Source organism: Scyliorhinus torazame, chromosome 11 (assembly GCF_047496885.1).
Source record: "Scyliorhinus torazame isolate Kashiwa2021f chromosome 11, sScyTor2.1, whole genome shotgun sequence".
Lineage (NCBI taxonomy): Eukaryota > Metazoa > Chordata > Chondrichthyes > Carcharhiniformes > Scyliorhinidae > Scyliorhinus > Scyliorhinus torazame.
The window spans coordinates 198,772,929-198,786,811 of record NC_092717.1 but is presented as its reverse complement, the minus strand read 5'-3'; the positions used below and the strand labels follow the sequence as shown (position 1 = coordinate 198,786,811).

The following is a 13,883-nucleotide window of genomic DNA, read 5'->3' as shown; positions in this document are numbered from 1 at the left end:
TTCCACAGCCCGCCCGCAGATCGGTGGGCCCCAATCGCGGGCCAGGCCACCGTGGAGCCCCCTGGATTTGGAGCCCCCCTGGAGCCGGATCCTCCCGCGCCCCCCTGAGGACTCCACTAGACGGCCTCCCAGCCACGTCCCGCCATGTGGGACCATGCCCATTTCACGCCGGAGGGACTGGCCAGGAACTGACGGCCGCTCGGCCCATCGGGGCCCGGAAAATTGCCGTGGGGACCCGGCGGGCGGGTCGGAGAATCCCGCCCCAGACCTTTTATTGAATTCAAATTTCCCCATCTGCCATGGTGGGATTCGAACCTGGGCCCCACATAGCATTACCCTGGGTCTCTGAATTACTAGTCCAGCGACAATACCACTACACCACTTAGTGTCCAGGGTATAGATTGAACCCACAACTTTGTAATTGAGGCTTGAGTGAGCTACAGATGACACCTGGTGGAATGAATTTTTTTTCTGGCTGTAAGGGTGCCATTGAGAATAAGTCTGGGGCAGTCTCAATTGGAGCAATAATCCTACATCAGAAAAGTGGCTGTACGTGGCTACTAAAAAGGCCACAAGAACTGAAACAGCACTTAATTGATATTTTTTCTTTGTTCTTTCATGGCGCGTGAGCATCACTGGCAAGGCCTACCCTTAATTTCCCCTGTACTGAGTGGCGTGCTCTGCCATTTCAGAGGACAGTTAAGAGTTAACGACATTGCTGAAGGTTTGGAGTCTATGTCAATATTTACAAAAGTCTTTGCTATAATCATGTCGGCCAGACTGGGTAAGGATGGCAGATTTCCTTTCCTTGAACAAATTTACAACAATTGACGATGGTTGTCGTGGTCACCATTACTGAGGGTAGCTTTCAATTCCAGATGTTTTAACAGAATTTAAATACTAACAGCTGGCATGCTGGTATTCAAATCTATTTCCCTCAGAAGATTAGCCTAGACACCTGGATTACAATCCCGTGACATTGCCACAGCTCCATCATCTCGCCCTGATGCAGTAGGAAGTGCTGTGCTGAGGTTTGACTGAAGTTCATTGTTTCAATCCAAATCTGTTTGTACCTGAGCAGGGAGTACTTGACACTGGAAGATTAGAACAGAATGTGTGAAGGAAAAACAATAATTTAATTTTCCCTCCAGTCCCTTTACAACTGCCTGCAATAATATTATAACATTGAAGCCTGTCAACAAAAGATATTTTCGTGTTAATTTATTTCTGCTAATGTTGAACCCGGTCAGGGAATATTTTCCCGATCTAGACACTTAGGGGAGGTGGTGGCGTAGTGTATTGTCACTGGACTGATAATCCAGAGACCCAGAGTAATGCTCTGGGGATCCAGGTTGGAATCCCGACATGGCAGTTGGTGAAATTTGAATTCAATGAAGAAATCTGGAATTAAAAGTCGAAAATAACCATGAACCCATTGTTGTAAATACCCATCTGGTTCACTAATGTCCTTTAGGGGCGGAAATCTGCCGTCCTTGCCTGGTCTGGCCTACATGTGGCTCTAGATCCAGCAAAGTGGTTGACTCTTAAAATGCCTTGCAGTTCGAGGGCAATTAGGGATGGGCAACACATACTTGCCTTGCCCCCCACACCCACATCCCATGAAAGAATAAAGAAAAAAAAACTCAGCATCAGCAGCAAAATCAATTATAAGAAAAGTTAATGAAAGTTCCAATTTGGGAAGAACATCCCATATACTGAATCAGTGTAACAATTCTCTCACACCAACTATCCTTCAGCCAACATCCTGAAACTTAGCTCTGATACAGGGGTAGTTTTGTTTCTTAGAACTGATTGAGTCTCTCCAGACTCCTATAATTCTACCTTGAGCCAAAATATGACGCTGAAGAGCCTGGGACTGTTTACGCTGGAGCGGAGATGTCAGGGAAGAGGAGATAATATTCACGTCTTTAAGGTTCGGAAGGAAATAGACAAACTGAATCTTGATAAGAAAGAAAATGTTTATTTATAGAGCAGTTTTCATGGACAATGAAGTACTCTATGAAGTACAGAGAGTGTTGCAATGTAGGGAACCTATGGCAGCCAATATATGTATAGCAAAGTACGACAAACAACAACAAAACAATTACCAATCTGTTTTAAGTGCTGATTAAAGGTTAAATGTTGGCTAGAATACCAGAAGTGATTGCTCTTGGAATGAGGCAATGGGATCTGTTACATCAACATGAAAGGAAAAATGTTGGTCTTATAAACAGCTCCAACAGTATAGCACTCCCATAGTATGAGGCTGCACTGCCAGCCTTAATTATGTGTTCAGGTCTCAGGATTGGGGCTTCAACAGGCAACTCCTAACTCAGAGACCAAGAATGCTACCACTGAGTTAAGGCTCAATGTGTTTAACAATGCCCTAATTATAGAACTAGGAGATAAAGGTTGAAAGTTGAAAGAGGCATGGGGCACAAATAGCTTATGTTACCTTATGGAAAGTCAGCTCACCATTTATGGATTTTCAGGGTTACATGCAAAACCTTCCTGCCTCAGATGGTTGGACAGCTGCTTCGTGATGCAGAACGACGCCAACAGTGTGGTTTCAATTCTTGTACTGGCTGAGGTTATTCATGAATGCCCCGCCATCTCAACCTTGCCCCTCGTCTAAGGTCTGGTGACCCTCCAGTATAATCACCACCAGTCAGTCCTCTCTCAAAAGGGGAGAAGCAGCCTATGGTCCTCGAGGACTATGGCAACCTTCGTTTCATTTCAGTTGCTGCATTGGATTACTTAAAGGGCTTACTTACCGCACCCACCAGCATCGCGGCCACCTTTCTGACTGTCCGAAATCCTTGTGTAGCCATCACTGCATCCAAGGTGAACAGAGGGTGAGAAGTCATGGCTTTCGTCTGTGGGAAAATCGGTGAAGACGTCGGCTGGAAACTGCTTGGAATCCAGGGTGAGGTGGTAGTTTCCACTGTTCATCAGTTCACTGAAACGTTGGAACAGCCCCTCCCCCAACAGAGCATTTTCTGTATATTAATAAAAATGGTATTGTCAATATTTACAAAAGTCTTTGCTATAATCATAATTGTCATACAGTACAGAAGGAGAATCTTTATACATTGTGCCTGTGCCTTTGAAAGGCCAAATACAATTAATCCCCTGTTCTTTCCCCATGACCCTGCACATTTTTCCTTCCCCACTACATATCCAATTTCCTGTTAGAAGTTAAAACTTGAACCAGTTCCCATCCATTCCAGATTGCAACAACTCACGATCTGGGACCGCAGTAGTGTGTTTACCACTTCGAGCAAGGCAAATATTTAGATTCACTGATTACCATCAGAAACAACAAACGATACATCTAATTGAGGAGATTGAAATCTTTGATTGCTTTTCATGCCTGCTTTGCTGATTTACTTTAGAATGATGTTGCTTTGCTGCAAAATGTGATCAAAATAAAAAGCTAATGTAGTGTGGCCTCTTAAAGTGAAGGGACCAACTGACAGGTTGGTCACTAAGTGCGGAGGACAGAGATTGAAGGAAATTGGCAAAAGAACCAGAGGGGACACAATGGAGATGGAAAGATTTTTTTCTTGTATATGTAGCAAGTTGTTATCTTGAATACACTGATGGTAGAAACAGATTTAAAAGTAACTTGAAAAGGAATAGGAAATGCACCTGAGATAGAAAATTTGCCAGGTTATTGGGAAAGAGCACGAGAGTGGGAAAAAGAGTTAACTCTTCCAAAGGGTGAGCACACTCATGATGTTCTTCCCGTGTTGTAAAATTTAATGATGTGGACCGAGTTATACTGACTAGGGAAGCATCGGGATCAATTCCCCATCTGTGTTGAGTTAAGGTGACAGCAGTAGTGTTGCTCAGGATAGAACTGGGGAAATGTTATCTATTACAGATGGCTTTCTATTTGTTCCTGTTAGTGAGTACGCATGTGTTGATGTTCAATGAGATCAGGAACAGAGTCAGACAGAAAAGTCTGGGGCAATACATGTCTTGGGTAACACATGAAGAAAATTAGCTGACACAATACAACAGCACAGTTGAGCACTTCCAGAACAGGAGGGTCAGAATTTAATGTAACTGACAGGGGGGGGGGGGGGACTAGCCCACCGATTGCAGAACTGGTGGAAAACCCGTGTCGCGTCAGTCAGGCACTTAACTGACCAGCATCGGACATTTCCTGTGATTCAGGGATCCTGGGGGTGGAAATCTAGCCCACCAAGAGCTGCCAGGAAATCAGATGGAACGATGGCTGCTGTCGGTAGTTCTCCAGTGTCTTCACCAGAGATCAGAGATCATAATAATAATAATCTCTATTGTCACAAGTAGGCTTACATTAACACTGCAATGAAGTTACTGTGAAAAGCCCCTAGTCGCCACATTCCAGTGCCTGTTCGGGTAAACAGAGGGAGAATTCAGAACGTCCAATTCACCTAACAGCATATCTTTCGGGACTGTGGGAGGAAACCAGAGCACATGGAGGAAACCCACACAGACACGGGGAGAACATGCAGACTCCACACAGACTGTAACCCAAGCCGAGAATCGAACCTGGGACCATGGAGCTGTGAAGCAACAGTGCTACCCACTGTGCTACCGTGCTGCCCTTGGACAGATCCTTGGACTGTGGTGAGCGAGGACAGGGATGAAGGCCAAGGAGAAGTGGGGGACGGGGGTGCAGTTGTGGGAGGGGGAATGTAAGGGGATGGCTTTGAGTAGCCATCCTCCTTCCCAGGGCTTCACGCTTTGAAAAAGAGGCGCCTCCCAGAAGGCTGACAGAAATTGTCTGGTGGCTTCGGAAGGCATCCCATTTCATTTAGAACATAGAACATTACAGCGCAGTACAGGCCCTTCGGCCCTCGATGTTGCGCCGACCTGTGAAACCACTCTAAAGCCCATCTACACTATTCCCTTATCATCCATATGTCTATCCAATGACCATTTGAATGTCCTTAGTGTTGGCGAGTCCACTACTGTTGCAGGCAGGGCATTCCACGCCCTTACAACTCTCTGAGTAAAGAACCTACCTCTGACATATGTCCTATATCTATCTCCCCTCAATTTAAAGCTATGTCCCCTCGTGCTAGACATCACCATACGAGGAAAAAGGCTCTCACTGTCCACCCTATCCAATCCTCTGATCATCTTGTATGCCTCAATTCAGTCACCTCTTAACCTTCTTCTCTCTAATGAAAACAGCCTCAAGTCCCTCAGCCTTTCCTCATAAGATCTTCCCTCCATACCAGACAATATTCTGGTAAATCTCCTCTGCACCCTTTCCAATGCTTCCACATCCTTCCTATAATGCGGCGACCAGAATTGCACGCAATACTCCAAATGCGGCCACACCAGAGTTTTGTACAGCTGCAACATGACCTCATGGCTCCGAAACTCAATCCCTCTGCCAATAAAAGCTAACACACCGTACGCCTTCTTAACAAACCTCTCAACCAGGGTGGCAGCTTTCAGGGATCTATGTACATGGACACCGAGATCTCTCTGCTCATCCACACTGCCAAGAATCTTACCATTAGTCCAGTACTCTGTCTTCCTCTTAGTCCTTCCAAAATGAATCACCTCACACTTTTCTGCATTAAACTCCATTTGCCACCTCTCAGCCCAGCGCTGCAGCTTATCTATGTCCTTCTGTAACTTGTAACATCCTTCCGCACTGTCCACAACGCCACCGACTTTAGTGTCATCTGCAAATTTACTCACCCATCCTTCTCCGCCCTCCTCCAGGTCATTTATAAAAATTACAAACAGCAGTGGACCCAAAACAGATCCTTGTGGTACACCACTAGTAACTGGACTCCAGCCTGAACATTTCCCATCAACCACCACCCTTAGTCTTCTTCCAGCTAGCCAATGTCAGATCCAAACTGCTAAATCACCCTGAATCCCATGCCTCCGTATTTTCTGCAGTAGCCTACCATGGGGAACCGTGGGCGAAATTCTACCCCAACGGCGCGATGTCCGCCGACTGGCGCCAAAAACGGCGCCAATCAGACGGGCATCGCGCCGGCCCAAAGGTGCGAATGCTCCGCATCTTTGGGGGCCGAGCCCCAACATTGAGGGGCTAGGCGGCGCAGGAGGGATTTCTGCCCCGCCGGCTGGCGGAAATGGCGTTTGTTGCCACGCCAGCTGGCGGAAATGGCGTTTGTTGCCCCGTCAGCTGGCGCGGAAATGCGGCGCATGCGCGGGAGCGTCAGCGGCCGCTGACAGTTTCCCGCGCATGCGCAGTGGGGAGAGTCTCTTCCGCCTCCGCCACGGTGGAGGCCGTGGCGGAGGCGGAAGGGAAAGAGTGCCCCCACGGCACAGGCCCGCCCGCGGATCGGTGGGCCCCGATCGCGGGCCAGGCCACCGTGGGGTCACCCCCCGGGGTCAGATCGCCCCGCGCCCCCCCCCAGAACCCCGGAGCCCGCCCACGCCGCCTGGTCCCGCCGGTAAATACCAGCTTTGATTTACGCCGGCGGGACAGGCAATTTCTGGGCGGGACTTTGGCCCATCCGGGCCGGAGAATTGAGCGGGGGGTCCCGCCAACCGGTGCGGCCCGATTCCCGCCCCCGCCCAATCTCCGGTACCGGAGACTTCGGCGGGAGCGGGGGCGGGATTCACGGCGGCCAACGGCCATTCTCCGACCCAGCGGGGGGTCGGAGAATGACGCCCCTTATCTTTTTTTTAAAATATATTTTATTGACATTTTTCAAACAGAGATTTTCCGCTTTTACAACATAATAAAGGAATATGCATTAAACGTTATTTAAATAATATATTAAACTACCAACAAATGAAATAAAGGAGATAAACAAAAAGCAAATATCAAATATCAACAACTGGCAAAAAACAAAAACACAGGATAATACCTCTCCCCCCCCCCCCCCCCCCCCCGGGTTGCTGCTGCTGTCCTTTCTGTTTTTCCATTATCGTTCCGTGAGATAGTCAAGGAACGGTTGCCACCGCCTGGTGAACCCCTGAGCCGATTCTCTTAACGCATATTTTATTCGCTCCAGTCTTATGAACCCTGCCATGTCGTTTATCCAGGCCTCCAAGCCCGGGGGCTTCGCTTCTTTCCACATAAGTAGAATCCTACGCCGGGCTACTAGGGACGCAAAGGCCAGAACGTCGGCCTCTTTCGCCTCCTGCACTCCCGGCTCTTCTGCAACCCTAAATATAGCTAACCCCCAGCTTGGTTTGACCCGGACCCCCACCACCTTTGAGACCACTCTTGCCACACCCTCCCAGAACTCATGCAGTGCCGGACACGACCAGAACATGTGGGTGTGGTTCGCTGAGCTTCCCGAGCACCTCCCACACCTATCCTCCACCCCAAAAAACCTGCTCAGTCTTGCTCCCGTCATATGCGCCCTGTGTAGAACCTTAAATTGAATCAGGCTAAGCCTGGCACATGAGGACAAGGAATTTACCCTGCTTAGGGCATCTGCCCACAGCCCCTCCTCAATCTCTTCCCCCAGCTCCTCTTCCCATTTTCCCTTCAGCTCCTCTACCATCGTCTCCCCCTCGTCTCTCATCTCCCTGTATATTTCCGACACTTTACCTTCTCCAACCCATGCCCCCGAAATCACTCTATCCTGGATCCCTTGCGTCGGGAGTTGCGGAAATTCCCTCACCTGTTGCCTCGTAAATGCCCTCACTTGCATGTATCGGAAAGCATTCCCTGGTGGCAACTTATATTTTTCTTCCAATGCTCCCAAACTCGCAAACGTCCCGTCCACAAACAGGTCCTTCAGCTTCCTAATTCCTGCTCGCTGCCAACATTGAAATCCCCCATCTATCCTCCCCGGGACGAACCTGTGGTTATTCCTTATCGGGGACCACACCGAGGCACACGTCACTCCCCTGTGTCGTCTCCACTGCCCCCAGATCTTCAAGGTCGCCACCACCACTGGGTTTGTGGTGTACCTTTTCGGGGAGAACGGTAGCGGCGCCGTCGCCAGCGCTTTCAGCCTTGTTCCCTTACAGGACGCCATCTCCAGCCTTTTCCACGCCGCACCTTCCTCTTCCCTCATCCACTTACGGACCATCGACACATTGGCGGCCCAATAGTAGTCACTCAGACTCGGCAGTGCCAATCCCCCTCTGTCCCTACTGCGCTGCAGGAACCCCCTCTTTACCCTCGGGGTCTTTCCCGCCCATACAAAACACGTAATGCTCCTATCTATTTTTTTTTTAAAGGCCTTAGTAATCAGGATGGGGAGGCACTGAAACACGAAAAGAAACCTCGGGAGGACCACCATCTTGACCGCCTGTACTCTGCACGCCAATGACAGGGGCACCATATCCCACCTCTTAAAGTCCTCCTCCATCTGCTCTACCAGTCGCGTCAGGATAAGTTTGTGTAGGGTTCCCCAGTTCCTGGCCACCTGAATCCCCAGGTATCGAAAATTCCCTGTCACTCTCCTCAGCGGCAAAGCATCTATCCCCCTGCCCTGTTCCCCGGGGTGCATCACAAAATGTTTGCTCTTTCCCATATTTAATTTATATCCCGAGAACTCTCCAAACTCCCTAAGTATCTGCATTACCTCTGGCATCCCCTCTACTGGGTCCGCCACATATAGCAGTAAATCGTCTGCATATAGTGACTCTCGATGTTCCTCTCCCCCTCTAAGCACCCCCCGCCACTTCTTAGAGTCCCTCAGCGCTATGGCCAATGGCTCAATTGCCAACGCGAACAGTAACGGGGACAGGGGGCACCCCTGTCTTGTACCTCTATGTAATCGGAAGTACCCCGATCTTTGCCTATTTGTAACAACGCTTGCCACCGGGGCCCCGTACAGGAGTCTAACCCATCTAATGAACCCCTCCCCGTACCCAAATCTCTTCAGCACCTCCCACAAATAGTCCCACTCCACTCTATCAAATGCCTTCTCTGCATCCATCGCCACCACTATCTCTGCCTCCCCCTCCGGTGGGGGCATCATCATCACCCCCAGCAACCTTCGTATATTGGCGTTCAATTGTCTCCCTTTAACAAACCCTGTCTGGTTGTCGTGTACCACCCCTGGGACGCACTCCTCTATCCTTGTCGCCATCACTTTGGCCAGCAGTTTGGCGTCTACGTTTAGGAGGGAGATGGGCCTGTATGACCCGCACTGCAGCGGGTCTTTGTCTTGTTTCAGAATTAACGCTATCGTCGCCTCCGACATTGTCGGGGGTAGTGTCCCCCTTTCCTTAGCCTCATTGAAGGTTCTCGCCAGAAGTGGGGCCAGCAGGTCCATATAGTTCCTGTAAAATTCCACCGGGAACCCATCTGGTCCCAGGGCATTCCCTGCTTGCATATTCCCAATTCCTTTGATCACCTCCTCCACCTCAATCTGTGCCCCAAGACCTGCCACCTCCTGCTCCTCCACCCTCGGGAACTCCAGCTGGTCCAAAAAGTGTATCATTCCCTCTTTCCCCTCCGGGGTTTGGGACTTATACAACCTCTCATAAAATGACTTGAACACCTCGTTCACTTTCCCTGCTCTCTGCTCCATCTTTCCTGTTTCGTCCCTAACTCCTCCGATCTCTCTCGCCGCCGCCCTCTTTCGAAGTTGTTGGGCTAGCAGCCGGCTCGCCTTTTCCCCTTATTCATATTATATTCCCTGTGCATTCCTCCACTGCGTCTCCTCCTTTCCCGTGGTCAGCAGGTCAAACTCCGTCAGTAGTCTTCGTCTTTCCCTGTATAGCCCTTCATCCGGGGCCTCCACATACTGCCTATCCACCCTCAGAATTTCCCCAACCAATCTCTCTCTTTCTTTACCCTCTTGTTTCCCCTTGTGGGCTCTAATGGAAATCAGCTCTCCTCTAACCACCGCCTTCAGCGCTTCCCATACTACCCCCACCTGGACCGTCCGCCAGTAGTCCCATGTCTAATCTCCAAAGTGGGCGCTGCTCCTTTTCCTCTCCTAGACCCAGATCCACCCAATGTGGGGCGTGATCTGAAACGGCTATAGCCGAGTACTCCGTTCCTGCCACTTTCGGGATCAGCGCCCTTCCCAAGACAAAAAAGTCTATCCGGGAGTATACTTTATGGACGTGGGAGAAGAAGGAAAACTCTTTCCCCATCGGACTAGCAAATCTCCACGGATCTACCCCTCCCATCTGCTCCATAAATCCCTTAAGCAACTTGGCCGCTGCCGGCCTTCTCCCGGTCCTGGATCTGGACCGGTCCAACCTTGGGTCCAGCACTGTGTTAAAATCCCCCCCCATTACCAAGCTTCCCGCCTCAAGGTCCGGGATACGTCCCAGCATTCGCTTCATGAATCCCGCGTCATCCCAGTTCGGGGCATATACGTTCACCAGCACCACCGCCTCACCTTGCAATCTGCCACTCACCATCACGTACCTGCCCCCACTATCCACCACTATGGTCTTAGCCTCGAACGATACCCGTTTCCCCACCAGTATTGTCACCCCTCTGTTTTTCGCGTCTAACCCTGAGTGGAATACCTGTCCCACCCATCCTTTCCTTAGTCTAACCTGATCCGCCAACTTCAGGTGCGTCTCCTGGAGCAGGTCTCCTGGTTAGGAAGGGTTACGGGGATAGGATGGAAGTAAGGGCTTAAGTGGGTCGGTGCAGACTAGATGGGTCGAATGGCCGCCTTCTGCACTGTATGTTCTATGTTCTATGTTCTATGTTCTATAACTACGTCCGCCTTCAGTCTCTTTAAGTGCGCAAACACCCTTGCCCTCTTAATCGGCCCATTTAAACCTCTCACATTCCACGTAATCAGCCGGGTTGGGGGGCCATTTACCCCCCCCCCCCCTCGTCGACTAGCCATCCCCTTTTTTAAGCCAGCTCCTCACCCAGGTCCCACGCACCCGTCTGTCCCCCAGACGGCGCCCTCCCGTCCCGACCACCTCGTCTCGTATCAGCTCCCCCTTACCCTCAGCAGCAGCAACCCAGTTAATCGGCTGCCTTTGCCTTCACTCCACGGAGTTCCATCGCCTGGACCTTTTGTGTTTCCTTCAATCCCTCGATTGCCAGTAACATCGGCGCCAGCACCTCTTTCTTGAGCTCCTCCACACATCGTGTGAAGCCTCCTTCTTCCTCTTCACAAGTGTTTCGACTGCTTTCGTAAACCACGGTTCCCTTGCTCGACCACTTCCTCCCTGCCTGACAGGTACATACTTATTAAGGACACGCAGTAACTGTTCCAAAGTGCTCACCTACCCCCAAATCTAACACCTGTCCTGGTTCATTACCCAGTACCAAATCCAATATGGCCTCGCCTCTCGGTGGTCTATCTACATACTGTGTCAGGAAACCCTCCTGCACACATTGGTCAAAAACGGACCCATCTAAAGTCTTCGAACTATAGCGTTTCCAGTCAATATTTGGAAAGTTAAAGTCCCCCATAACAACTACTCTGTTGCTTTCGCTCTTATCCAGGAGCATCTTTGCAATCCTTTCCTCTACATCTCTGGAACTTTTCGGAGGCCTATGGAAAACCCCTAACAGGGTGACCTCTCCTTTCCTGTTCCTAACCTCAGCCCATACTACCTCAGTAGACGAGTCCTCATCAAACGTCCTTTCTGCCACCGTAATACTGTCCTTGACTAACAATGCCACCCCTCCCCCTCTTTTACCACCTTCCCTGAGCTTACTGAAATATCTAAACCCCGGCACCGGCAACAACCATTCCTGTCCCTGCTCTATCCATGTCTCCGAAATGGCCACAACATCGAAGTCCCATGTTCCAACACATGCTGCAAGTTCACCCACCTTATTCCGGATGCTCCTCACATCGAAGAAGACACACTTTAAACCACCTTCCTGCCTGCTGGTACACTCCTGCAACATTGAAACCTTACTCATGACCTCACTACTCTCAACTTCCTGTATACTGGAGCTACAATTCAGATTCCCAAGCCCCTGCTGAACTAGTTTAAACCCTCCCGAAGAGCATTAGCAAATTTCCCCCCCCAGGATATTGGTACCCCTCTGGTCCAGGTGTAGACCATCCCGTTGTAGAGGTCCCACCTATCCCAGAATGAGCCCCAATTATCCAGATATCTGAAACCCTCTCTCCTGCACCATCCCTGTAGCCACGTGTTCAACTCCTCTCTCTCCCTATTCGTCGTTTCGCTAGCACGTGGCACGGGTAACAACCCAGAGATAATAACTCTGTTTGTCCTAGATCTAAGTTTCCACCCTAGCTCCCTGAATTCCTGCCTTACATCCCTATCCCTTTTCCTACCTATATCGTTGGTACCTATGTGGACCACGACTTGGGCTGCTCCCCCTCCCCCTTAAGGATCCCGAAAACACAATCTCTTTTCCATATTCCTAGTTTTAAAATGAAATACCTTCATTTTAATTCTATTTTATATTCGGTAAAATTTGAAATGCATTGGTCCAGAGAGAAGGAACCTCCAAACAAAAGATGCTCCCTGTGGCATTCAAGTGTAAATGGGTTTTTGAAAATGGTCTCAACCCAATAGGTGTCGCTGAACAGAACTGCACCAGAAAAAATATGTTTTCATTTGATCAGTGTTGTTAAATGTTTATTGTATTTCTTAATCATTTCTTAATTATTTATTTTAAAGGTCTTTCATGATATCTCAGCTTTTACCTTCATTGTATCAAATATTTTTATTTTAGTGCTTTTTATTTTCTGATTGCCTGTCTGTGACAATTCTTTCATGTGACTGGCTGATTGTACAGTTTAATGACACTACCATACCCACCGGGAATCCCCATTATACAATGCTATATTAATTGCACGGCAACAAGAGAGGTGAAGCTCTCCCCACAGAGACCACTAACTTTATCAACAAGGCTTTCTTTGTGGTTAACGATCCTTATTTCACCATGGCTAAAAATCCAGGCCCTAAAGTTGTTTCATACTGCAGGTCCTCAGAAACACTTTCTATCAACATCTCCAGATATTAGACCCCAAACAATTGGGAGCTTTTGCAAGTATATGAATTTATTTCTCTTTGTTGTGTTGATCATTGAAAGATCTGGACAATGAGGAATAAAACACTTTTCTCATTTTGAGATTCTATACAGAGTATTTTCAGGATAGGTGTGGCATGGGTAAGGTGCAGAACAAAACTCAAATATTCTCCCATAATTTACACTCAGCATGGATACAATAAGGAATAAAATTCTTTCTATCCTACCCTATCAGGAACTGCAAGTCTGGTGCAGAATAGATGCAGCAGGATTCTCCGTTCCTGAAACTAAGTGTTGCCACGATGCAGGATTCGTGGAGTTCCACAACATCAAAACTGGTGCCGCACCTGAACCGATTCAGCTTCTGTTGAGGGGCTAGCACATGCGCCACGTGGAGCACAAATAATTCCATTGAATACGGTGCTAGATTCGCCAGTTCCGAGATTGACACTCAGGAGGCTGACAAGCTGCAGCCGCATATACACACTTCATTTCCCACAAAGTATGGCAGCGAGGAGAGCGGCACCCATTTTCACGGACTCCAAGCTGGAGACCCTCATGGATGTGGTGGAGGAGAGGCGGTTGACCCTGTACCCCAGCCCAGGAAGGAGGCCGTCAGCCGCTGCGATCTGCCGTGCCTGGCTGCAGGTGGCAGAGGGGGTCAGCACCACCAGCAACATCGTCCGGACCGGCCAGCAGGGTCGTAAAAACTACACAGCCTCCTCAGGGCAGCCAGTGTGAGTAGGCAACACTGAGCCCATGGTACAAGCCCCGTCCCACACACCCGTAACCCAACCCCCTGCCACCTGGAGGGTGGCTGGACCCCCACCCTGTACTACATTCCAGCACCCATGCCGGCCGCCATGGCCGGGTGCCCTAGCCACTGAAGCCAGCAGCTACCCATCCCCTGGGCTGCATGCATCGGGCTGTCTAACACTGTTATTATCAGTTCCCCACCCCCCAGGAGAGGTCACTCATAACCGCTGGG

The 13,883-nt window shown here is 49.5% G+C and overlaps 1 protein-coding gene across 1 annotated transcript in view; it reads right to left on the bottom strand.

Annotated features, from left to right (window-relative positions):
• Positions 1 to 13,883, bottom strand: part of tg (thyroglobulin) — a 613,433-nt gene that overhangs the window by 472,285 nt on the left and 127,265 nt on the right. The window contains exon 21 of the mRNA XM_072468601.1: positions 2,775 to 2,999. Coding sequence (XP_072324702.1) covers positions 2,775 to 2,999 — 225 coding nt within the window. The remainder of the gene's footprint in view (positions 1 to 2,774; positions 3,000 to 13,883) is intronic.